Genomic DNA, 26,886 nt, shown 5'->3' on the forward strand with positions numbered 1-26,886 from the left:
GATTTATTGTAGCATTGTGCTGCAAACGTATACCACCTGCTTGATTAAACTGCTGCAGCAGACGCATGGTTGTGAATTAAACCTTTATTACTACTGCATATGACCATTATTATCAAGATGAACAGGTGAGGTCAGGTGTGACAGACTAGGGAATAGCTGCGCTCCCGCATGACCGAAGGGTTGTGAGCTGGAATATCCATGATTCAACAAGCTTGAGGAACACAATGGACTCTGAAAGGATTGTTAAAGGTGAATGAAGTATTATGCATCCAGGACTTATGGCTTTGTGTGGAGTCAATGAAGTTTTAGGGATTTATACACAGATTCAAAGGCAAGAGAGAATCCATTTGGGCAGCCCTTGGGAGGAGTGTTAACTCTAGTGTCAACTAGCATAGCATGGGAGGAAAACAGCTCCACTTTTAATTGGGTGCCGATGTACAAAATAGAGCTTTTTGAGAACTCGGCTCAGATGAAAAATCCTATTGTGCTGAAAGTGTGCATGTATTTAGGTGGGGAGTAGGGGTGGGGGTAATCAAACAGTGAGCAGTAGAAGATATGAAGACTGGTATGAACAAGTATTGCAAAGGGCCAGTGTTGATATGTGGAGACAATAATTAAAAAATCAGCCTAGATAATTTACTCTATGATGAGTTACAGGATATATATAATATTACAAACATGTTTTTTCCTGCCACTAATTGTTCAAAGATAGACATGAAATGGTGCGAGGTGATGCTAACACCAGGGCTAACGTGTCTGACTTGACTGTTTCCAACGGAGTCACCAGCAGGCCAAAACTTTGGAAAGGATCACAGAGGTGCCCAACGGATTATATTTGTGTGCCCATTTGGTACTTCTACTTAGTCTTGTGTTTCCAGGTCTCACGATAGACAGAAGGGAACATTGGCCCTTGCGAGCTTGTTTACAGCTGGAGATTGAGAGGATCAGGATAAGACTGTAAAAACAGACGTTTACTGTGCATACGGATATCAACTAGAATGGAGAGAGAGAGAGAGAGAGAGAGAGAGAGAGAGATGGAACTGCTTGAAGGTCTTCAGGTACAGTGGGAAGCAGAACAGCCAAAAATGAAAAGATGTATAGGTAGTGAAAGGTATGAGAATGTAATCATTGCAGTTGTAAATTGTATAAAAATAGAACGCAGTAAGTTTAATAAGGCTCCACCGAAGGAATTTACAGGGCAACCTATTAAAAAAAGGGAGGTACGATGCAGAATGTAAAAACCAAAAGAGCAAATTAAGGATTCTTGAGAGGCAGAGAAGAAGAGGACAGGGTGATCAGGTGGAGAGAAAAATAAGTAGTTTACAGCAGGTGTATAAAAAACATTAAAGGAGAAAAAGCTGAAATACTGTACCTTCAACTGGGAAGAAATGCAACAAATCGTAGCCACCAACTGGTGCACTCTAGGATGGGGAACATTCTGCATAATCTTGAGTGTTTAGTATCAGAATGAGCATGGATAGAGCACTTGACATTACTTATACGACTGGGTATACAGAGCACTCACGAGGCACTTATGAGGTGGACAAGGAGCTTGGTCCAATTCATTTTGGGTCAGCTAGGTGACTAAAAAGTTAATGCTAGAGCCATGTAAATGAGGTGCAAAATTACAAAAATTATACTAAAACTCGGGTATTAACTTTTCAGTCACCATTATGAATCATTATGGTTTGTTTACAAACATTTGATTACATAATTGTATCATTATTTTCAGCCAATTTCCCCCTCACGAAGAACCTAACAGGCCCGAAATGCATTAGGGTGACTGTTCATATTTGTATGATCAAAGAATATATTGAGAATACATGTATGTTTTATGAGTTAATAAATATGGAGAAAATTGGAAGCATTTTATTTGAATAACAGTGAGTTTGAACACATTTCAATGAAAATAAAGAAGTGAAAAAACCAGAAGAGATGGTTTAAAGTATTTATTTAAGCAACCAGCCTGAAAAGATTATGAAGAAGCAGTGCACATCGGGACACTTCTCAAAGTATTGAGAGAAGCAATATTATACATAGCAGAGTGTTCTTGGACATAGTACAAAGCGAAGTGGCAAGCCCGAAATTTTGCAGACTCGGATACTAACATTATTATTCACAGGAGTGCAACAGAACTCAAAATATTATTAGATAATTGTCAATCATACTAAACATCAAATTCCCATAAAGCGGTCATGGGTGTCAGTCATTATTTTAAATTTCTGCATTTGCTGAAAATCTTAAAATATGAATGCATTTTGTTACTAAAGAGAAAAAAAAGTAAAATCAAAGTAAGAAAATAATCTAAATAGAATTAAAACTTATGCGACTATTTAAGGCGCTGCAGATCCTAGTCTATTCTTGCCTTCCTAAACCTGGTTTGGAAAAGGGAGCTAAAGTGTTCGGGCAAGACTTCGCCAGTTATGCGCTGGTGTAAAATCACATCCACTCAGTATCTTGCAAAACACTGACATTTTAAGTGGCATTCCTTGATCATGTAAAAGGTTTCAGGGTTTTCCAAGATAAATAATCTGAGATAACATCAATCACAATACTTTATATACCAGTGGTCCTGTGTTTTACTGACACCATGTCATGGTAGGATTCAGACATCACAATTGGTGGACAGTCATTAATACTGAGGTATTTTCAATGAGAATAAGGAGGGGCTTCCTCACACATTAAGTTTGGAAAAACCTGCACCACTAGCTAAGCAAGTCAATAATTCACAATGTCTTTGAAATATAAAATTAATACAGATGGAAGTAATCAAGACTTACATTTTCAATGTTCTTGTTTTCAGTCTTTAAACTTGCAATTTCCTGCTTTAAAGAATTAACCAAGGAGTTCACCTGCAATTGTTAGCAAAAGATATTGGTAAACTTACCAACACATACAAAGAGGTTATGAAGAAATGGTAGCAACTTGATAAACCCAATTCTCAAGCCATAGGTATTATTTGCAAAAAGGTAAAATTCCCCAAAAAGGTGGCACAAGAATATCCACAACTCAATATTACTACCCAGTCTTGTACAATTGGGCATAACAGTTAGTTGCCTTTGGTAATGCTCTGTCTGGTTGAAACTTCAACCACACATTCCTCACCTTGTAACTCTAGAAAACTCTATGTTATAGCTCCTATTCACATTGGCCTTAGTCTTTCATAATGGCAATGTGATTGTATATAGAGGTCCCACCAAGCTTTGGCGTCAATTCACTCAATTACATTTTTCACACCTCGAGTATGGAGCAGGACTGACAAATTGAGAATACAGAGATGGTTTGTAAACGAGCATGGTACCTACATGTTTCTGAAAAGGCTATACCACACAACGGAGAGGATGATGGATGGGGAGTAGGGTGACACACCTTATGAATCAATACCACACGCAATAGGACTTTAGGCGGTGATCCTAAGGAACTGGATTTACAGCAGTAAATCCTACAGGACCAATTGGGTAAAATGGTTCTCCCAGTAAACTAAGAGCCTTGTGCTTGGTGAATGCATGAACAAATGCCCATGTGGCACCTTGGCAGACATCCAAAAGGCAAACTTCCCGAGCCAGGGTCATAGTAGTAGCCTTTTTACCTGATCAAATGTTCCTCAACACTTCAGGAGGATCATTTCCTCCCCCCACACCCCCCCGCAAAAAGAAATCCATAGTGACAAGATCTGTTTTTGCAGTACCATTCCTTTCTACGCAACAGCGAATCGGACTATGAGCTAATCCGTCCACCTTGTACTTCTTAATCGCATTAATGGGCCCACTCAAGATCCAACTGTTGCAGCCTTTTATCCTACTTAAAAGTATATGGTGGAAAGAAGAATGCGAGAATATGATGGACTGTTCCACATCACATCACCATGACACAATTTTCATAAGAAAGATTGGACGAGCCTGAAGAATCAGCTTGGGGGAGCAACAATGGTAGTGAATCAATCACTCGACACTCAGACAATGACAAACACACTGTTCAGAGTCAAGAGCCTCAGGGTACAACTATGCACATGATCGAAGGGAGCATACATTAAAAAGTTAAGTACCAAATTTAGATTCCACTGTGCCATAATGTAGGCGGTAGGGTGAAATATATGCAAGGGTGCAGTATGAAAAGCATCACGACAGGTGACTTGAAAAAAGAGGGCTGATGAGGAAAGCAAAACAAAAAGCCTAAAACAGCTGATGGAACAAAATATTTGCATTTGGTAATGTTCTTCAACTGCAGATTTCTCTCTACTGGAATATTCCCCAGCACCAGACTGGATCCACAAGCCATCATGGCATTGTTTCTGCATGCTGCTAAGTGCGTTATTACCTATAAATCCACCTCTAAAGAAACCTCTTGAAGAGGGTGACTGATTATTGCATTTGTAAGAGGAGGAGGGATTTTCTGATATGTTCTTTGAGCCCCCCTGTAAAAGGAGTAGCGAAAGGAGCCCCGATTGGAAGGAAGCTGCAAATCCCCCACGGATTTCACGACCTCTGTATCTTCTCTAAAGAAGTATCTACTGTAGGACCATAGAGGTGCTCTTTATCAAAGGGCTGATTTAAAATAAAGGTTTCACTGCGCAAGCTGCGGTGTCAGCTGCGTCTAAAGAGCATCTAATGGATGTGTTGGAAATTATTTTTTTCTTCTTGAATTAATTCACTAGCTTTAGTCCTATGATCATCTGTCAGTAATTGTATAAATTTTTCTAGCTTGTCATAATGAGCCCTGTCATAGGGAGTTAAAAGAGCTTGGGTATTTGCAATTCACCAGTGATTGCCTGGTTGCGCAGCTACTCTTTTGACAGAGGCATCTATGAGTTTCGACTCCTTATCAGGAGGAGGAGTATCTCCTGTGGTCTGTGAGTTTGCTTTTTAGTGAGCGTTAGATACTACCATGGAGTCTAATGGAACTTGGCCCTTGATGTAGATAGGGTCAGTAGGTGCCACCTCATACTTCTTGTCCACTCAGGGCGCGACAATCCTTCCACGCACACGGTCTTTAAAGATCTTGTCTGTGTGTTTAAGCATTCTTTTGAGCATAGGTAGTGTTTGTGTTGCTCTTTGGCAGGAACTTAAAGTCTCAAAGAGAAAATCCTCTTCAAGGGCCTCCTTATGAAGTTGAACCCCGTAATACTCAGCAGCCGTATTTAGTAGTTCTATGTATCCTATATTGTCATCTGGTGGGGGGTTTGGAGGGGTATAGATCCAGTTTGTTATCAGTATTAGGATTTGTATTGTAATCATCCCATGGATCAGGAAGAATATCCGGAGGTATATCCCCATTCCCAGCATCTTGGTGATCAGGTGACTGTGGTTGTGGAGAATTTGTGGGTGTAATTAATACATTTGGGTCAATGGGTAAAGGAGGTGTAATAGGATGAGAAGAAGGATTAGTACCCACATTCTTTATTTTAAGTGGAATGTGGTATTCCTCTAGTAATTCTGGTTTCCTTTTAGTTGGTAATTTCACATGAATATGTCCAGTGTCTGGATTGATGGACAGTTCCTTTTGTTTCGGGTCCATTTTATAAGGCGGAACGTCGAAACAAGGCTCTTTATATGGAAAAGGAGGGGGTTTGGTTTTTGGCGCAGGAATTGTCGAAGGTTTCAGCTTCGGATCCGAAGATTTGGTTTTCTGTGCCGAAGGGATTGTTACTAGTACATGCTTGAATTTCGATGCTGAAGATTTTGGATCGGTGCCCGATCGGGGCCAACTCGATCCCTAGCCAGAAGGCTTGTCTGAATGTTTCGGTGCCGAGCAGGGGGGCGAGTCGTTCGAAACCTTTTCTCTGTGCCAACCTTGGCCTGAGGGCAGAGGAAGGACTGGCGCCTTTTCCTTCGGTAAGTATTGGGGCAGGGGAGTGTCAGTACTCACTGTACGCTGACCTGGTATTACTTGCTCTTCCGTGTCAGAGTAGGCTTCAGACACAGAGATGTGTTCTTACTCTTCTTCGGCTCCTTGTGCGTGGAATTCTTCCAGGTCGTACTCTTCCATGAAGATGTCCGGTGAGGAGCCGCTTTGTTGAATAATTTTGTGATGTTGAGCCCGACGGTCACGGAGAGTCATCTTGGATCGAAATGATCGGTACGTGTCGCAGTCCTGTTAGTCGTGTTCCGGGGATAGACACAAGTTGCACACTTCGTGCAAGTTGGTGCGTGGAAACTTAGCACGCCACCCGTGACAGAATTTCTATGGAGTCCGTTCCATCGACTGCTAGTGGGCCAGACGCGGGTAGGCTCAACGGCCCTTCACAAATCTTCCGATCAAAGACTTTGAATGGAAACAATACGTGGAGAATGGGCAATGCAATAGAGAAAACAATACCGTTGAGGGTTGTGAATTGCACGCCGAGGGGATCCCGCCAATCGGTGTTGAACCGGAGCGCAGCAATTCACGTCCAAACCGAATGGCAGAAAAAAACCATCTAACAATGGAGTCAATGCCCATGCACACTATCACCGAAAGGAGGAGTCACCTGCCTCGTGACTGGCAAAGACTTTTTCGAAGAAAAACAAAGTGCAAACATCCAGACCCAACACTAGATGGCAGGCTTATGCAAAGTATGTGATCTACAACTCACATGCCTCGAACATGTTTTCATGTTGCGTTATGCAAAGCAGTGGTCATTTTGAAAGGCACAGTAAAGTGCTGTGGGACATCAGTTAGGGCATCACCAACCTTCTGGTGCTTTGTGCACCACAGAGGATTCAAGCATATCTCCACTCTCCTATAGAGAAACCAACGTGGGTAAGGGGAACGGCGAGGGAGGCGAAAAAGAATGCACACAGAGAAAGAGCACTGTATGAGGACGGAGGGTGAGATGAGAAATATGGGTGTATGAGGTCAGGGGACACATAGGATGGAGTGCAAGCATACACAATATGCAAAAGAGCCAGAGGAAGAAACAGGACAAAGAAAATTGTGAATCAGTAGGGGATGGTATACAACTCAGTATAACAAAACTATTGTAAAGAAGAAATCTTCAGAAGTGGACAAACAGACGATTAGGGAAGAAAGCCATCCAAAAAAAAGCAGGGAACTGAGATAGACCAGAAAGATCCAATCATCAGCAAGGGACTGACTCGAAGTCCACTCTTAGTAGTATTGTATGGAATGCGGACTGTGAAAGACAGCTAAAGCAGTCTGTAGTTCGATCGCAAAACAATTAATTGGTCCACTGTTTAGGGAACTATTAGGATAGGTCCACTAAAGGCAGTCTCCAGCCTTTTGGACATTGCAGGCCCATGGAAGGAGGCCTGCTGTCTATTGAAGGACATCCATGGGGCATGCTGGCAATGAAGATGCAGTCACATGTCTGGCCCTGTGCTTTCTCCACAATTCACAGGTCACTGTTGTGGGACATGTATATTGTGCCAGTTTTGATAAAATCTAAATTGCACACGTTTGTGCCTTATAGTATTGTAAAACTTGAAGCATCGTAGGCTGTGGCTAACATCAAATTCACACATAAAAAACATTAAAAAAACTGCTGACATTGTAGATCTTAATCTGATTAAACAGAAACCTCTGGGATTGGAGATGACGTTCATCACTCTTCAAAAGGTCATAATGGGCTAGAATTAACAATTTCACATTATGCAAAACAGAGGGAAAAACTGTGCGAGTCTGAGCCATTGATACGAAATCGAAGAGGAGTATACGGTACAGTAATATCAGATGATTGAAAGGCAATCACTGGCCAACAAGCAGCATCCACAAATCATTATTTTGATCATCTCTAAGCAGAGTTTCTGAGGAGATGGAAATAATTTGAAAAATTAACAGTAGTCTGACTTTATTCCAGATAGTCTCCATCAAGGTTCATAGAAAACATTGCGTATACCCGAGCCTCGTGGTATTTTAAACATAACAAGCAGTGGCTTACTATTGTTTAAATAGAACATTCTACATTTGAAATGATTTAAAAAAAAAAAAAAATTTAAATGGAAAAATAAACTGAACTTTCCCACATAACGAACATCAGACCACAAAGAGCTGTTCTTACAATACATACATCTAGTAATTCCTTCTGGGTTTCTTCAAGTTTTATCTTCCACCTGCCCTCTTCCTCTTCAACACTACTCTGTAGCCTCTGCAAAATGCCCTCCTACAAAAAATGATTAGAGTTTAATAATAGATAAAATAGGTTTGAAATAAATCAATATGAGCAATTGTCAAGTGGTACCGTTTCTGCCAACACAGACTTGTATTTTTCACTTTCAAGCTGTAGTAACACATGTACTTCCTCAGCTTCTTTCAGCCTCTGCTCCATCACCTACATGAAAAAGACAACACATTTGTTAATGCATTGTACATCACATATGTAGAATGGTCTCAATGAAGCAGATATTAAGGCAATGATGGGCATGCCATACAAATCAATGCTTCTCAATGCAGACAGTTCAATCAGATAAAATAAAAATTAAATATCTGTTAGCTCGACCCCATCACTTAGGCACCCGCTTAAAAGGATAATGTTCCTGTTTTGCAGAGGCAGGGGACAGCATATGTGAGAAAGGACAATTTTTGCCATCCTAACACTGACGCCAAGAGTTTTTTTTTTTAAAGAAATACTCTGAGTCTGAAGATTAATTTGTGACTGCAGCTTTTGGAAATGTTATTACTCTGGGAAGACTAGGAGATGATCCCACTGTTTACAGGTTGTACAGTGTGCCTTGGTTATGTACATTCTAATGTTATGAGTCTAAGTCTAAATAATCTGTTTGATAAATCCAAGCTGTACGGGGAATAAGGATTGGGATTTTATATTCACACGCTTATGGGATACCAAAACTTCTCAATGGTAAGTGCATGGTGTGGATGCTCGATTTGTTAAGGGTTCTTCATTTTAGTGCAAGGTGAAGGGCTGAGAGAAAGCAGACAATAAATAGAAGACTCTTGTCTAAGGGCTGAAAGAATATGTGGCCATTAATCATCTACCCAAACAAGCTCTTTATGGGATTCCAATGGGTTAAACATGAGATAAATAGGGGTATTTCTTTTAGGTTTAAAGCATTTTATTAAGACATTTACAAAAGCAAGAAAACAGTGGTCGCAAAGGATGCGTGTGATAATACAGCCAGTCAGGAGCGCATTAGTGCGTAAAATCTCTGCAGCTTATGTGTCCATCCGGGTTCGTCGCTTGATGCGCATACAGCGACAATAATACACAAATAAACAACCCCCTTACAAAACTTCCCCCACCCCTCTTACCCCTTCTATCCCCTCCCTTCCTTCCCTCGTCCAGTGCCAAGTGTGCCCCCCGCTTCACTTCTCCCTCTCCGCTTCCCCCCTCCGGTTAATCCCATGCTAAGCCTCATCCAGCAGTCAAATCTGCAGGCGACGTCAGTCTCAAGAGTCGAAGATATTGTGGACACGTGAGTTCCCTAAATTCCGTAACCAGCAGTGAATGAAACGGTTGCAACAGGTCGTGAAACTGCTCCACCTCCCCCGCTACTGTGAGTGATAACTTTTCCATGCCCAGGACATGCCATAATCTATGCTGCCAACCCGTGATGGAGGGGAGCGTAGTGGTGCGCCAGTGTATGAGAATATTTTGAATAGCCGATCCCAGCGCTATTGCTATCTGTCTGCCATTTCGGGACTTTAGGGGATACATCAGCCGGTTGGGCAAGCCCAGCAGTATATACGCGGGGAAGCGTGGCAGTTCAAAGTCAAGTGTGTGCCAATCTCGTCTAATATCTCTTTCCAGTAGGGGCGTAGCAAGGGGCAATCCCATAACACATGTGTAAATGTTTCGGTGAGCCCCGTGTGATATGCGGAATGTCGCGCTCGATATGAAATCCGGTCCCACTCTGTATGGCTTAATGTCCTTCCCAGCTCCCGTTCCCAACGCACCATGCCCAGGTTGTAAATATGAGAGGAAGGAGGCTGCAAAAATTTGTAGAGGTCCGAGATCAGTTTCGCATCTGAAGTGCGTGTCACAAGCCACTTCTCATAAGGTAGGGGGGGGGGGCGGTGCACCCTGCGCAGAAAGGGTACCTCCTGTAGAGGTCGGCCCGCTACCGCCTGGTCTTGGAAGAGCCAGTGTTTATCTGACTCCCATCTGCTCCACTCCACGAGATATCGCAGTTGTGCCGCTTGAAAATACTTGCGCAAATCTGGTATACCCAGACCCCCTGCCTCAGGGGCTAGCGTAGTGAGAGCCCTCTTCAGCCTAGGCTTGCGGCCCTGCCAAATAAAGCGTGCAAGATCCGCCTGCGTCTGTTGAATCCACCCCTTGGGAGGTTGAAGCGGTAGGGCCCGGAACAGTAATAGAACCTGCGGCTGGATCGTCATCTTAATTGCTGCTATCCTGCCTAGCCAGGACAGAGTGCCTTTGTTCCAGCGTCCCAGTTCCTCCTTAATTTTCTTCCCTAAGGCCGTGTAGTTGGCGGTCACCATAGCAGGCAAGGTGGGCGCCAAAAGGATGCCCAAATAAGGTACAAGATCCGAGGACCAGTGCACGGGGAAGAGGTTCTGGAGTTCAGTTCTCGTGGCAGCATTCAACGAGATATCAAGGGCTACGGATTTCCCCATATTCATTTTGAATCCCGCGACCGACGAGAAAGCTTCCAGCTCCGTAACACATGCCGGGAGTGCCCCCCTCGGGCCTGCTAGCGTCAGTATAACGTCATCCGCGTAAAGGCTAATCGTGTGGGCATATCTCCCCATCTTCACTCCCGTCGCGTTCGGGTTCTGACATATCCTTTGGGCCAGAGGTTCCATATATAAAGCAAATAGCAATGGGGATAATGGGCACCCTTGCCTGGTGCCTCTCTCTATGGAGAACCTCCGGGAGCTGCAACCGTTCACCCGCACTACTGCCGATGGGAATCTATAGCAATTGAACACTAGGGTGCGGAATTTCCCCCCAATGCCCACCTTCGCCAGGACCCGCTCCAGGTAAGGCCAGTGCACCCGGTCGAACGCTTTCTCTGCGTCTACAGCTAACAGCATTCTTTCCCCAGGGATCCGGGAGGCTTTCTCTAGGACGTGCACCACTCTCTTGGTGTTGTCCACTGTTTGCCTCCCTGGGACAAATCCTGCCTGGTCCGGGTCGACCAGTCCCGGCAAATGAAGTGCCAGCCGAGTCGCAAGGATCCCAGTGTACGGATTGAGATCAATGTTCAGGAGAGAGATCTGTCTGTACGAGCTGCAATGAGCCCGGTCCTTCCCTGGTTTAGGGATGACCGACACAGTCGCCTGGAGTAGATCAGGTGGGATAGCTCCCGGGGTGGAGAAGGAGTTAAAGAACCGGGTAAGGACAGGGGCCAGCACGGAGCAAAACGTTTTATAGAAAAGCGATGTGTAGCCATCCGGGCCCGGAGCTTTCCCATGTTTAAGTTTAGAGATGGCTGTAATTACCTCTTCAACTCGAATGTCCCTTTCCAGGTATTCTGCTTGCTCCGGAGCCAAGGGAGGGAGGGTGACCGAGTCCAGATAGCTAGCCTCCGCATGTGGTGACGGGGGTTCACTGGCATATAATTCGCATAATATTGACGGAAGGTCTCCGCTATGCAGTCATCCTCCGTAACCGTCTCGCCATCGGAGACCAAAAGCTCCTTCACCAATTGCCGTTGCTGCGCCACTCGGAGTTTATTCGCGAGCAGCCGGCCGCATCTGCCCCCCCCCTGTGTAATACGCATGTTTCAGATGCAACGCCGCATACTCCGCTCTGTCCATATCCAAGGCCGACAAGAGTTTCCTCGCAGCCTTAAGTTGCCTCCATACCCTAGGGGCTCCCGTGCGCTGATGTACCTGCTCCAACTCGCACACTTTGTGTGTGAGCTCGTCTCGTTTGAGCTGGCGCTCTCTATTCTCCGCGGACGATATCACTATAAATTCTCCTCGGAGCACCGCCTTTAAGGCTGCCCATTGCGTCGCCAATGAGGTGTCGGTATTATCATTGTGGGTTTGGAAATCGCGGACCGAGTCTAGGATGTGTTTCACTACCGGTTTTTTATGCAGCAATGTATCCTGGAGGCGCCAAACCCCACGCGCCGAGGACACCGGCGGTAAGCAAAAGGTGCCTGTCACAGGCGCATGGTCAGATAAGGAGAGAACCCCTATTTCAGATGCTGTAGCTAGGTCACAGACTGGCCCCGTGACCAAGAGGTGGTCCAATCTCGCATATGTCTTATGTGCATGTGAGTAATAAGAGTAGTCCCTGTCGGTGGGGTGGAGGCGGCGCCAGAGATCGTGACGATCTAGGTCCTTTAGTTGGGATTTACCCCCTTGCGAAATCTCTCCCGTTTGCGGGTGCCTCTGCGCTGACCTGTCTAGTGATGAGTCGAAAACCATGTTCAGGTCCCCTCCTATGATAATGTGTCTATCTGAAGTGGCTGTAACATCCACCAATGGCAAGTCAAAAAATCGCTCCTGATGCTCATTGGGGCTATATATCGATCCTATGGTGAACACAAGACCCCCTAACTTAACCCTGTACACTAGAAGTCGCCCTTTCCGTTCTGCCAACTTATGTAAAACCTCCCCTTTAAATGTTCGGGACACCAGGATTGCCACCCCCGCTGTCTTGGTGGTGTTGGAGGAAAAGAATTGTGTTGTAAATTTGTGTGATCGCATCCTATGGCAGTCACGGGCTAGCAAGTGCGTCTCTTGTAAGAGGCAGATATCCGCCTGTGTACTTTCTAGCAGGGACAAGACTGCTCTCCTCTTGACTGGATTATTCAACCCTTTCACATTAAGGGTTACTACCTTAAGGACTGATATTATTGTAGGGGTAACCGTAGTGCAAGCTTTGAATCGGAACCCGGGTAGGGTGGCCCTGTGATAAGCAGCGTGCAGGTGCCCTGTCAGGCCCAAGTAGATGCATCAAAAGCACTGGACAACCCTGTCCCTCACCCCCCCCCCCCAACTCCCCATGAATTGTCCCTGAACCGCCCTTCCCCACCCCTCCCAGCCCCTCTCTCCCTCCCCCCCCTTTGCACCCCCGGAACCCCAGCAACTTGTCGTCCCAGGCATGTCCCGGTGGACAAGTCTGTGGTGAATTACCTGTATGGACGTCCAGCCAATGTCTTCTTCCCACAGCCCCCCACCCCGGACCCAAACCCGCAATATCAGTAAGGCTATGAAGTTCTCCCCCGGAGCTTCTTTACGCTGTTAACGCGACATCATCGATAGGAGCTGTGTCTCTGGCCACTTCGGACACAGCATTCGCCATGCTGGCTCTAATGGTGGGTGAGTCTGGTCGCAAGGGGGTGGTAGGCGCCCGCCTCCTCGACACTCTTTGCCAGCCGTCCCTGGAGTTACGCCTTGGGCGTGGCGTGGTGGTATCATCTTCCTCCGTGGTGATCCCTAGGACATCGCAGGTCTCCCGCAGTGATCTTAGCTGGTGCATCGTGCCATTCCACTTAAAGATAAGGCGGAAGGGGTGGCCCCAGGTACAGGACGTTTCATGCTCTCTCAAAAAATCAGTCACAATTTTAAATGCCTTGCGTTTCTGAAGGGTGATTGCGGACAAGTCCTGGTACAGAGCAACAGAGTGGCCGCGAAAGGTAAAGGATGGTTTCTTGCGCGCTTCCGCCAAGATGCGTTCCTTCATCGGGAAGTCTGGGAAAAATGCCAAAATATCCGGAGGTGGGGCCGACGCACGTCTCGGTGGTCCCACCCTGTGCGCCCTGTCAATCCGGATGGGAAAACCTGCCGGCTCTCCCAGGAGTTCTCTGAACAGGTCTCGTAAGTAATCGGCCACATCCGTGCCCTCTTCTGTGGATGGAACTCTGCGGACACGGATGTTGTTGCGCCAAGACCTGTTTTCGAGGTCTTCGTTGTGCATTTGAAGGTCCAGGTGTTGGTCTCGGAGACGTACCACCTCCTGTTGCAGTTGTGCAAGTTCGTCGTCAATTCGGTGGTTCGTGTTCTCTACGGTGGCGACTCGTTCTCCCAGGTCGTCTACATCTTTGCGTATTTCTCGCACTTCTCCCGCGACTTCCTGCTTTAGAGTTTGGAAATCGTCCCTGAGGGTGCTAAAGAGGGATTCCAGGAAGGATCTAGTGACTGGCGGCTCTCCATCGTGCATGCTCTGAGAGCCTCCGGCGGAGTTCGGTGATGTGTGTCCCCTGTCTCCCCTGTGTTGGGTCCTATTGAGCATCTCTGGGAGTGTGCGATCACTCTTCTTGACGCCTCTGTTGCTTGCCATCGTGGCCAGGATGTGGGCCAGATCCTCCGCTACGCCCACAATGCCACGGTGGTTCTCCAGACGTCTCCCGTAAGCTACCGAAAAGGCTCTTCCAAACACCACCGATGTCGACTCTCACTGTGGTTGGGAAAAGTGCCCCCAGACCATTAGGGCCCGAGGGTCAGATCCGGCCCCTATTTGCCGTTCAGGGATTGTTGGCGGGATGCTCTAGACGCAGGTCGACCGTCCGTCGCCACCAAGCAGTTGGTTCGCTACTGCGCCGCCAGGGAACGCGGCGGCGGCGACCGTCGCAAGCCGGAACACTGGAGATGGGTCTCTAGGTCTGAAGCAGTTCGGGGACCCCTCGTTGGGTGGTGGCTTCGTGACAGGACAAGTCCGGCTCACAGCGTCGCTCCTCCGTGATATTCCTTCTGAGCCGCCTCAACACGCTTTCTGGGCTCAACAGCCATCCTATAATTAGGGCCGTGTTCCTGTGTTTAGTGGGTCCCTCTAGTTCGGCGCGGTTCGCTGGGTGTCGCGGCTGTTACACCCCATCAACACTGAGGGTCCCTTCCATGTCGCGCCTTCGATCTGACCATGCATGGCAGTGTTCCCCCTCTAGGCCAGGGCGCTGGGGTCATCTCTCGCATTCATACAGTGTCCACTCAGCCACGCACCAGGGCCATACCTCTGGCATTCAGCTTCTGCTCAACATGCCCCGGGAGCTCCGTTGCGGGGCCGCAGTCGTGACTCCGAGGCCCGGTGCTCTGTCAGTCCCGACAGCCGGGCTCCGCTGGTCGCTGAGGCAGCGGGCACCCGGGTCTGCGGGCGCGCTCCCCACTGATGCGCCTCCTGCAGAGGCCTTGCTGGTAGGTCGCAGCCGCGGTTCCTGGTGCTGTCGCTCGGTCCGTTGGCCCAATCGGGCCCCTTCAGGCACTGGGTGCGGTCGTAGTTCCGGGGGCCTCTCGACCCCTCCCGGCACTCTCGGGAAGGTAGGCAGCCAGCGGCCCCCCGGGGCGGTCCTCGCCGCGACGCGCACAGCAGCCGCTCGCCGGCCTGCGAGGATCAGGCCACACCTCCGGCGCGCTATGGGCCTCACGGGACCCTTTCTGTCTCCTTGTTGCCTCCCCGCCTGGGGGCAGCCCCGCAGGGAGTTCAGGCCTCCGGCCCAGGGTCAGTCCCCAGGCCTCGCCTCTGCCGGTCTCTGGCAGCTGCAGGCGAGTGTTCAATCTGCTAGGCCACAGTCGCGGCCTCGATTACTGCCTCAGGCGACTCCCCCAGTGCCGCTTCACCCAACGGGGCACAAGCCGGATCCTGGGCAGTCCCGGCGCCGCAGAGTCTCTCTCCTCCCCACGCGTCACGCTGGGTCGGGGGTCAGCGCGATGCACGGGCGACCGGCTCGCTTCTTCCTGAGTTGCAGCGGCCGGCCTCCGCTACCTCCGTCTCCGGGGCTGTTTACCGGCGTCATCCGGCCGGACGCGCTGGGACTTCTCCAATGCCAATTCTCGCGGCCAAGGCGTCGTACACGGTGCCACCACCTCTCCCGTCACCGCTGGACGCCAGCGGGGGGAGAAAGAGCTGCGTTTTAGGGCTCGGGCCGGATCGGGGAGCCGCGAGGAAAAGCGTCCTCTCACTCCGCCATCTTGGCCACGCCCCGGGGTATTTCTTTTAATGGTTTCCCATTTTTTTTTTGACACTTGATGGGTCAGATTCTAAATTTACATGGGTGTGATCACTTAGTCTAAGGACATGAGGGACTCAAAGAACATAACAGAAAAGGAGAAATCTTTAAACTTTTCAATATGTGAAGGGATCAGAGGGGCAGCCATGACATGTTAATACGTGACTGACGGGGAATAAGCGTTCAGCATCCTTAACATGTAAGCTTTTCTCCCTTTCTCTGTGAAATCCATAAATTAGTTTACAGCTTCCGTTTGAGGAGGCCCCACTGAGTTATTTTCAAGATTAATGTGAACTTTAATGAAGTCATGAATAACATGGAAGGTAGATGCATGTAGGAGGGGATGCTTCTCAGACAGTGATGAGCAACCAGAACGTTTTTATTTTTGTTACTTGTTGGCACTCCTCTTTATGAAATTACTTTATCTCTATGAAGATCATACATAACCTCAGTCTCAAAGAATAAACTCCTTCTGTAGATCAAACACTTTAGAATTTGCAAGCTCAGTCTCAAACCATAAAGGTGGAAAGTGCTTGCAGGTGCAAGACCCTGCTCTACTGTTGCGACGGAAGATCTTCCTTAATGGGCAGCCTGATCTGAGAATAAATGCTCAAGCTCAAGTGTTCAGGATACCATACTCTTCGTGCCCAGTCCAGAGTCTCTGGAAAGACTTGAGCCCTGTTGTTCCTGAACTTCTTGAGGACTCTGGGAAGGGGGGAAATTGGCAGAAATGCATGCAGGAATCCCGAATGCCAATCTAAGTGGAACGTGTGTCCTAGCAAGAGCTGCTTTGGAAACATTCATGCTCAAAATGTTATGTTATGTTATGTTAGCTGCATTTATTTTGCGCACAGCTGCTCCAGCGAAGGAGCGTCCTGGCGCATGGAAAAGGTGAACATAACACAACGCGGAAAAAATAGGTGAGAAGTCAACATAAGAAAATTAAAACAAGTGGGTTTTCACGGCCCTGCGAAATGCTAGAAGATCCTCTAAAAGGCGGATTTCCAAAGGAAGCGAATTCCAGAGAGCCGCAGCTCTCACACGGAAGGAGCGGCCGCCCATCCGGCTAAGCCTGAAACGCGGGGTAACCGCAAGGGATTGCCCTAGGGATCTGAGGGAGCGAGTCAGGACATAGGGGGATATAAGGTTATTGAGGATCTCAGGTGCCGATCCTTTTAAAATTTTAAAAGCAAGGCTGAGTGCCTTAAAATGGATTCGGCTTTTCACTGGTAACCAGTGTAAGGACCTCAGAGTGTTGGACGTGGGACATGACCTCGGCAGGCCCACCACTGCTCTCGCAGCCGCGTTCTGGACGCGCTGCAGGCGGACGATCTCAGCTTGGTTAGCTCCCAGCAGGAGCGAGCTGGCATAGTCCAGCCGGGAGATGATCGTCGCTTGGATGACCAACTGTCTCGTCGGGGCATCAAAAAATTTAAGCACCGGCCTCAGTCCGCGCAGAACACCAAAGCAGCATGCTGCCACTCTCTTAGTGTGGGTGGTAAAACATAAGGTGTGGTCGAGCCATACTCCCAGGTTTCTGAGCTCCATCACCGGTATGGGGGCAGGCCCGAGCTCCTGAGGCCACCAATTGTCCCCCCAGCAGTCCGTTCCTCTTCCCACGATCATCACCTCGGTTTTTTTTGCGTTCAGCTGGAGACAGTTGTTATTCATCCAGCTGGCCACCTCTCTCAGCCCATCTCGGAACCTGGGGGCATCCAGTTCGGCATCCCCGCTGATCGTGACCGCTAGCTGTGTGTCGTCGGCATATGAGACCATAGTAAGGCCCCACTGCCTGGCGACATCAGCCAGCGGCCGCACGTAGAGATTGAAAAGCGTGGGACTCAGCGAGGAGCCCTGGGGGACCCCCAGGTCCAACTGATGGAATTTGGACTGGAAAGGAGGGGTGGCAACGCAGAAGGAACGATCGCTGAGGAAGGAACGGAACCACTGCAGAGCGAGGCCACAAATGCCAATGTTCTCCAGGCGGTGTAGGAGGATGCGATGGGACACTGTGTCAAAGGCAGCGCTAAGATCTAATAGAATAAGCGCTGCCGTTTGACCTGCATCCAACACACTCCGCAGATGTTCCACCATTGCCAGAAGGGCGGTCTCCGTGCTGTGCCCAGCACGGAACCCATTCTGCGTAGGATCGAGAACATTGGCCCGGGCCAGATGCTCAGATAAGGCTAGGTTAACATGGGCCTCCATGACTTTGGCCGGCCAGGGAAGCAATGAGATCGGGCGATAGTTTTCCGGTTTTAGAGGATCCAAAGATGGTTTTTTCAGGATCGGGGAAACCACCGCCTGCTTCCACTTGGCAGGAACAGTGCCTGAAGTCAGGGAGAGATTGATTAATGAACACACTGCCGTGCGCCCCTGAAAAGACGGATCTCTGAAGAGAGCAGGTCTGAGTGGGTCCGCCGGGGAGCCGGACTTGACACGTTGTGCCAGCTTAACAAACCCATCCCAGGAGAGGATAGGGAGAGAATGTAATACCAGGCGGCTACAGAGGTCATTCCGAGGAGAAAGTGGTAATGTCATGCTGGAAAATGACAAATAGATGTTCTTAACTTTCTCCAAAAAGAAAGCAGCCAAAATCTCACACTGTGAGGTGGAACCATCCACAGGCGGAGCCGCTCTCTTAGCCATCAAGTCTTTTAAGGCTTTAAAGATGGTCTTCGAGGGGTTATGGCTATTACGGAATTCCGTTGCGTAGAACGCCGCGCGGGCTCTACAGATGGCTCGATGGTAGAGCTTAACAGCGGCCAAGTACGCGGTTTTTTTAACGGCATCGTACGCCTGCTGAGATTCTGAGATGCTGAGATTGCGCACTCTTGGCAGTGGCGAATAGATGGAGCCAAGATTCTCCCTATTCTTGGAAGAGACCTTGTGCCTCCAGATGCAGATTCCATTTGTGATATGCACAAATGGAGTTTGTGTGCCCTGGCTTTCAATGAGTGCGCCGGGTGTTGTGCAACCAGAAAGATGTTCTGACGTTCCAGCCATGTTCAGAAGCACTGGGCCTCCTGGCCTAAAATTCATGACCCCACTCCATCCTGTTTGTTGCAGTACCACATGGCAATAGTGCTGTCCATTAACACCTAAACCAGCCTTCCTCTGATGGAAGGGAGGAAGGGTTTCAATGCCAAGTGGATGGCCCTCTGCTTGAGAAGGTTGATATGAGACAGAGATTCTGCTAGAGACCTGATACCTCTGATCTCCACCTCCCCCAGATGGCTGCCCCAACCCAAAAGTGACACACTGTCACTACTGCCAGCTCCATTTGTGGGGGGGAGAGGGGTCTGTCACTGACCCAACCGCGGTTTATCAGCTACCACTGCAGATCTTTTGCAGTTTCCTTCGCAATCTGGACCAGGTCGGAGAGAATCCTCTGGTGCTGCACCAACTGGGACCTCTGATCCCACTGTAGAGACAGCATGTGTCATTAGGCATGCTTCACAAACAGGATACAGAAGGTCATGAGACCAAACAGCCTCAGAGTCCATCTCATCAAACTCCAGGATTGAGGTTGACACAGTGGGATCATAGCTCGAATGTCCTGGACTCTTCGCTCCGGAGAATAGATGCAAAACCGCCCTGTGTCCAGAATTACTCCAATGAAAGAGCTTCGGAGAAGGAGTCAGGTGTGACTTCGGTATGTTGATAGTGAACCCCATGAGTGCAAAAGGTTCGTCTTCCTCCATCTGGAGGTGGGCGACAAGGGCCTGGGTGAGCTCTTCTTCACCAGCCAGTCATCGAGGTAGGGGGAAAAACTAACTCCTGACGTCCAAAAATATGTTGCAACCACCACCATCACTTTTGTGAACACCTGGAAAGCACTGATTCAGCCGAAGTAGAGCACAGCAAACTGGAAGTGCTTGTGGCATACAATGGACCGCAAGTAATGCCTGTGAGCTTGCAGGTCAGGGATGAAGAAATGTGAGTCCTGCAAGACCAACGCTACCATCCAGACCCCATGGCAGAAGAAACCAAGGTGGGCATTTTGAATTTTTCTTTCAGCAGAAAGGTATTGCGAGGGTGCAGAGACAGTATTAGGTGGGTGTCTCTGTCCTTTTTATGCACCAGAAATTAGAGGAATAACAACAACGTTCTAATTCTGTTACCCTCTCGATAGCCCCTTTGGCCAACGGAGCATGGACTAAAAAAACAGATGGTCCTCTGTCTGCCGTTCTGGGGATGGTGGCATGGGCGGAGAGGATTCTACGAATTGGAGGGCATACCCCTCTGCACAATTTGGAGCACTCACTTGTCAGAGGTTATTTTGTTTTATTCGGGGTAGGTGGTGCCTGAGCCTGTCGCTAACGGGATGGCTGTGCTGGGTGGAGGGCGCACTAAAGCAGCTTGGAAGCTGCAGCAGGTGGGGAGGGGGGCAGGGGACTCGACAGTGCGCTGGGCATGGATCTTGTGTCCACTGCAGAAATAATGCAGAGCTGGAAACTCGAGGAGGAAATTGATTACAAGTTCAAGGCAAAAGAGAGTCGGTGCATACCAACCTCTTGAAATTACATCATGCTTCGGCGGTGAAGGGATAGATGGTCGGAAGCTATACCCCTTTTTGATGAGGAGCCTAGCTCTTTTGGGCCACTGGTATGGAATTGGAAATAAACTGGTGTTGCCAAACTGAATGGGAACCAATGTTGATTATGGTTGATTAAATGGACTACTATTTAGCCTTGGTTGGTTGTAAAGTTGATATTAGCCCTGGTCACTGATCAAGTACCTGTGAGGACTGTACATTGAAATGTCTCTCAACACTGCTCACATGTACGCTGTGATTTTTTCGGTTTTTGACCTTTTTTGATTTGCTGAAATGCGTAGTAAATGATCTATTAAAAAAAAGTTGAAATTATAGGCCCTGTCTCAGATCTGAGAAAATCCCTAATTGCAGTTACCTCCATGTGAGACAATCCTCCATAAGACTGCAGTTCCTGTTACCAGATTCCTCATATCAATGTAGAGGTAAGAACTCAATTCTTGCAAAGGATTTTATGAACAGGATGCTAATGGTATTGAGCAACCTGGTGCACACATATGTATGTGGCTTTAGTGGGACTGGTAACTAAACAAAGTCAGGAAACTTCAAAAGATGTTGTTTGAGATAGAAACAAGTGAAATGCCTTATTGCTAGTGCAACACTTGATACATAGAAGGCCTTCAACTTTACCAAAGTTTATTGTGTAATGTTTTAGAGTAAAACAATCAGGCCAAATTGATAAACTGGTTCACAGTCATATGTGCTAGGCCTTTGGAACAACTCAAATTCAACAGCTAGATCTCAGATGCCTTTTATTTCAAAAGAAGAAGCAGACATGGCTTTTCTCCAGTAAGCACTGCTTTCTTTCCACATATTTTCAATTGACAGCAGTATGTATTAGAAATAATGCCATACTGAAAGGATTCAGGTGACCTGCAAAGAGTGAACAGAGTCTCCTGTACATGTCAACAGATGAATCAGTACTGAGAATCTGAGTTAAAGGAAATGTTCAAGGAATTTTATGATTTAAAACAAGTTATTAATAATGAAAAAACACTATCTCTTTTGCAAAGGTGGTTAGGAAAGCTCCCCTCCATTTTGGCACTCGAAGGTCAAAAAGTAACAATTGTAATCTGTTGGCAAATCACAAAACTAGGTGCAGCTGCTTAAAGTAAATCTGAATGTGGTAGACACAACAAGAAAGGTAAGACAGTCCTCTTAAAATTATATTTATTAAGATGTTATTATGTTGTACAAAACACTTAAAAAACATTTTAGCTTTCAAGACCCTTCATTAAGGTGGAGGAAACAAACTACTACTGAGCGATCTGCTTGGGCTATGGAGGATCCTGCTCCAAACTGTATGCCTCTTGTTAAACAGTCCCTTCAGCTGACACGATAAATGTGAAGTTTAAATGTCTTCTACAAAATATCTCAAGCCTACAATTGCAAGCACCTCATACCGCAGTCATGAAACTAGAGTGACAATGGGGTTTGAGACATAGGGCTCTTTAGAAGCAGGTTTGTCTCAACACGAGAATGGACCAGGCTTGAGTCAACCACAGCAGGGGTCCAAGACTTCTCACCTCGACCAATGTAAACAACTGTAATCCCACAATCTTGCCCATCCACTGAAGTAAGACTGTTATACAGCAGACCCTACAAACCCATGTAACAAAGGATCTCGGTCAACTTGCTTTTGACATGCGTCAAAAAGAACTATTATGTACATGCATCAATGTATGCTTTTGCGATTCCATAATTGCGATTATTAAGGAATCACAATTAAGGAATTGCAAAAGCCTATGCATGTAGGAATCGCTATAAAATTAGCTAACGATTCCCACACATTCCTCAATTGCGACTCGCAAATTCCGAGTCACCACTAAGGAATGAATGGGAGATTGCACTCGCAATTTGCGAGTACCAATATGTACTCGCAATTACAAGTGTACAACGGTGTCAGAGGATCGACTGCAAAGACTTAAGGAGTGACTTTACTCATCAACGCATGTGTCACTAGGCATTCAGAAGTAGGGTGACATGTCAGAAATTCGGGGTCACCTGGGGCCGACTTATGTCAGCTGGCAACAGGTCAAGTGACTGGAGGGCCTTAGCACAACTTGGACCAATTGGCCAGAAGGGGGCATGTAAGAGTCTCGTTCAATGGCAATAATGGTCACCTTAGTTTGTGACTGTTAATCAAGCACCTCTGCTGTCCTTCGCTTCTGTGAAGGAGGCACTTACTTCCATTGGTGGCCCTGGTTGCGAGTCTTGCTCAGTATGGCGATATATCTAGCCATCTGGCATTTTTATAAACCAGGTGCAATCCATCATCACTATAGTGATTGGGTAGCAGGTTACTCATTACGTCATCATCATCAGTGTCATGGGAAACACTTTGCCTACCCTGAACCACATGAGAGTTGAGTTGAGTTGAAACCATTTTAGGCCTCCTGTCTCTTATAGTGGCATTGGGCAAGAGGCTGAGGATTTGAGTCTGGCTGCAAACTGATTGCTACAAACATAGTGAGACACAGGACTAGAAAGAGACAACAAGAGCTCACATACAGGTTTCAGGATCAGGTACTGGGTTGGTGAAGTCAGCATGAGTGCCAGAATGGAAACAGCTGGTTTGGAAGCAGGAACCTGTGAATGAACTGGCCCAGACATAGGTATCATGGGATTCAGTTGCGCAGGTAGGTCAGTTGGGCCAGAGATTCAACTGGAACCCCTTGGGGCTCGAAGCACACCAGATGGACCTGGAAGTATTTGAATAAGCTTTTTTTGTTTTGGAAATTCGTGGCACTCCAAGACCAAATGTGGGACCAGATTGGAGTCTGAAGGCACTTGTGGGGTATGACCTTTTTACTTACACCCTGGCATCTTCTCATCTAATTTTGAGTGGCATGATGGGATAAGTCCCATTTGCCCTTCTTGCACTTATGATGAGTCTTCAAGTTTGACTTTCCACAAGACAGAGAACTGGACTTCACGTGGGAATGACTCCTTGAACCAGATCATGAACGGTGCCGCGACTTGTAGTGGGATCAGTTTTACAATTCTGACTTTGGCACTGTAGAGTTTTGCCTTCTGCTCCCTGAATGCCTTCAGGTGCATAGGGACCCATTTATCACACGAGTCATGAACCCTAGCACCAAAAGGCACACACTTTGCAGGTCTAATTAGGAGTTCAGCTTACTGTAGTCACTTCATCACTTGAATCTTGATTTTGGCAAAGCAATCGTTACTGACAAACTGCATGAGCTTATTTTTTTTTAAAGTCATCAGAAAGCAGGCAAAATTGGGAACAGAGTCCAGCGTAATGCCAAAAGAGAGGAACATTCATCAGCTTGCAGTGGTGCATATATATGCTTAGTTTCCATCACTTTCGAGGTAGAACAGAATCACCATGTAGCAACATGGCACCACTTACTGGCAAGTGGGAGCACTACTCAGAAAAGTCTCTGAACCCAGTTTGGTGCTTGTGGATATTGTAAGGCACAGAATCTGCAGGTAGAAGTATCAATCGGAAACTTAAATCTACTAGGCTTTATTTGGACTCTTGAAGGAGGAACTCCTACAATAATACATGCCAGTAACAAGCTTTTGTGAAGATGACATCCTGAGGAAACACTTCTAGGTGCCACAATTTATACCCTTAATATGATTACTATCAGTAGCAATAACAAGCGACAGAACCCCTGAAGTCATAAGTTGCTGCCCTAAGTAAATGTGTGTGCACTAGTGGGTAGAATCTACAGAGTAAAAACTATGATGAACCTCTGACAATTCGAAAAAAGTGGAGGATAATCTAAGCGGACAGTAATATAATGTGCAGCAATAGTTGAATCTGATGAACCGAAAATAAACTTCTTAGAAAGAGCCCAAGTGGTTCTTTATGTAGGGCAGTTCTCAAGCATGTAGGATTAATTACTGTGTTCAAAATATTGGGGCTGAAAAAAATGTTCTAATTTGCCACCAGCCATAAAAGTTTCTCCACTAGATGGAAATGCGAAGAAAGGATGGGTGATGTAACCATTATGGGAACACTTTTGAAGTTAGCTTTTAGAGCCCAGACCAATGGTTGAACAATTTAGATTCTTGAACTTCTTAAATGATACAGGCACATTTTTAGGTCTCGCCTTGGCAGCTCTTGCGCGGCTCTCTTCGAGACATGCTGTATTCGGGTATGGACTTGAAGCTCTGCTCATTTTCTGCCCACCTATTCAATTAGCTCCTGTTACTGTCCTTTGTAAATGGTGGCTTTTGATTATTGAATAGGTTTAGTAATCCCTCCTTAATACCTCCTTTTCGGAGGAGGAGCCAAGATGGCGATCGGGATGGCTGCATAACCGCTAGGCTCCGTGAGCCCTCCCGCCCCGCACGTATATCCTGGCGATACACCTGAGCAGTATTTGCTACTTTAAGTGGGTGAAGGAAAGCATTCACTTACCGTCTGCTTTTGAGGCTCCACCGCGCCGTAAACCAGAAGAACTGTCCCCGTCTCTTTGGCGGCCTTCGAGGTGCTGAGACCGGGATCTCGAGTTGGGGGAGTGTCCGGCCGTGATTGCACCACCAGCGGCCTCTGGTTGCGATGGGAAGCCGGTCGGAGAGAACCTGAGATCTGCGAGCCGGAAGAGATGATGCCAACCCACTCCCAATAGTGGGTTGCCCTGCGGGAGGTGTGAAAAAGCTGGGACGAAGAGAGTCCACGGTGCCCAGTTCCCCTTCGGTGTGATACCCGGTTATGTTAACAGCCCTCCCTGGGAACCGGTGGGTGACTCCCGGGCAGCGGGGAGCTTGTTTAGCCTTTTGGTGTCTCTCCTTTCTGCTGCCTGCCCTGACTATTGAGATCCCGCTGTGAATCCTGCTGATCCCGGGGGTTGGACCCGATCCTGAGGTGCGGTGGAGGAGAAAGAGAACGTGATGGCTGAAATGGCAGATGACACCTTCCCGTGCACCCCTCACCCGGGCAGAGAAACCGGTGCACGAGAGAAGCCCGGGGTCTGGCTATGTGAGAAAACACCCACGCCCAAACATATACTGGCTGCACTAACAACCCTGCAGACGGCCCTGATCCGGGGGGCCCGTGATTTGGGACAGAGGATGGCCGCCATTGTTGTCCCGCCATCTTGTACCGACACGGTTCGCTCTCAAGGAGGCGCCGATGTGTCTGCCTCTGCTTCATCGACGTATTCCCCGGATGAGTCTACATTCTTAGAGACGTGGATGGTTTTGGTTCATGAGCCTACTGTGGATGCACCTGTGGTGCATGTGATTGTCTCACCGGGGCCTTTCTTTGATCGGCAAGTGGAGGAACGACATCGATACACGGCTTGGGCGGCCCCGCCGGGGTTTTGGCGCTTCCCGCATCGTGTGTTTCCCTTTCTGTGTCTGGCGGGACTGTGTTCGGACTCGAGACTTTTGGCGGTGTTGACATTGTTCCAATCCGACTTCCGTCATGCATCATCGGTGAAACTTCGGTGGTTGTGGTCCTGTGGAGCGGCGGCGCTGCCTGACCCTCCCGGTGTAATCGGACCCTTTGTGCTGCCTTGTATCCAGTTTGAGGACTTGTTCAACGTTGGTGCTATTGACAAACGAGGCCAGGGGTGAATTCGCTTGGAACCTGGAGGGACTTATGGCTGGCTGATGGTGATTGGAGGGGCGCTTAGCGGGGATGTCGCTTATTGCGTTATACGTGATTGCTGCTGCCTGTACTTCTTTTACCATTACTGTTTATACGATTTTTGCATGCGGAGGCGGGAGGGGCCGGATAGCTCGATCGAGGGCCCTTCTCCTGTATTTTTTCTCTTCTTTTTCTCTTTCTCTTCTCTGTATTTCGGGTTTCTTATTTAGGGCGACAGGCACGCTGCTGGGGGGGTAGGCCGTAGCCTTTTGCAGGGGTGGAGGGTTGGGGGATGGGTTTGTTAATTTGTTCTGTCTTTGTTTCTATGGCCCTTTGCCCTTTCCTTTTTCGATGTCGTCGTCTTCCATGTCTCCCCTATTGTGTTTCGCCCTGAGGGGTGGGGCTAGTTCGCCATGATTGCTTAGTGTTTATTGTGTCTATCCTGACTCATATACCCCCTCCCCGGTCTTCTCATCTATGTACATCTCTGGCGTAAAATCCTTTGTTTTTAGTCAGCTGTGTTAGGGGTGTGTGTGATTATGCGACATTGATTTTCATTTATTTTCGTTATTACAAAATGAACCGTCTCAGATCCTTATTATCGCATGGTACTTAATTACATGATATATCCTGGATGTTATTTAGCTTTTGCACTCAGGACCTCTGTATGTCTTTATACTACCTTATTTTTAATCGATTTGAATAGCGGCCGGCCGGACTGGTTGTAGGCCCATGTTTGTATCTCCGTACTATGACAATAAAGGTTCTTTAAAAAAAAAAAACATACCTCTTTTCTCCATTTGTAACCTCCCAGGAGGACTGCCTCCCTTACGTGTGTTGTAACTCGGCATGTTTTATTTACAGTCTGCGAGCACTATTTTGTTAAATAACTTTCTCTTATAGCACACACAACATGCTCTCCTGCAACCACTTGTTTGTTTTTTAAGCAG

General features: G+C 47.5%; 1 protein-coding gene across 16 annotated transcripts in view; it reads right to left on the reverse strand.

The window, feature by feature from the left end:
• KTN1 (kinectin 1) overlaps positions 1–26,886 on the reverse strand; it is a 447,380-nt gene that overhangs the window by 55,034 nt on the left and 365,460 nt on the right. For all 16 annotated transcript variants that reach the window (XM_078659859.1, XM_078659855.1, XM_078659854.1 and 13 more), the window contains 3 exons: positions 8,177–8,266; positions 8,006–8,098; positions 2,781–2,852 (listed from right to left, as the gene is read on the reverse strand). In XM_078659859.1, the coding sequence (XP_078515985.1) occupies positions 2,781–2,852; positions 8,006–8,098; positions 8,177–8,266 (255 nt within the window). The remainder of the gene's footprint in view (positions 1–2,780; positions 2,853–8,005; positions 8,099–8,176; positions 8,267–26,886) is intronic.

The sequence above is a fragment of the Lissotriton helveticus genome, chromosome 9 (genome assembly GCF_964261635.1).
Source record: "Lissotriton helveticus chromosome 9, aLisHel1.1, whole genome shotgun sequence".
In the NCBI taxonomy this organism is placed as follows: Eukaryota; Metazoa; Chordata; class Amphibia; order Caudata; family Salamandridae; genus Lissotriton; species Lissotriton helveticus.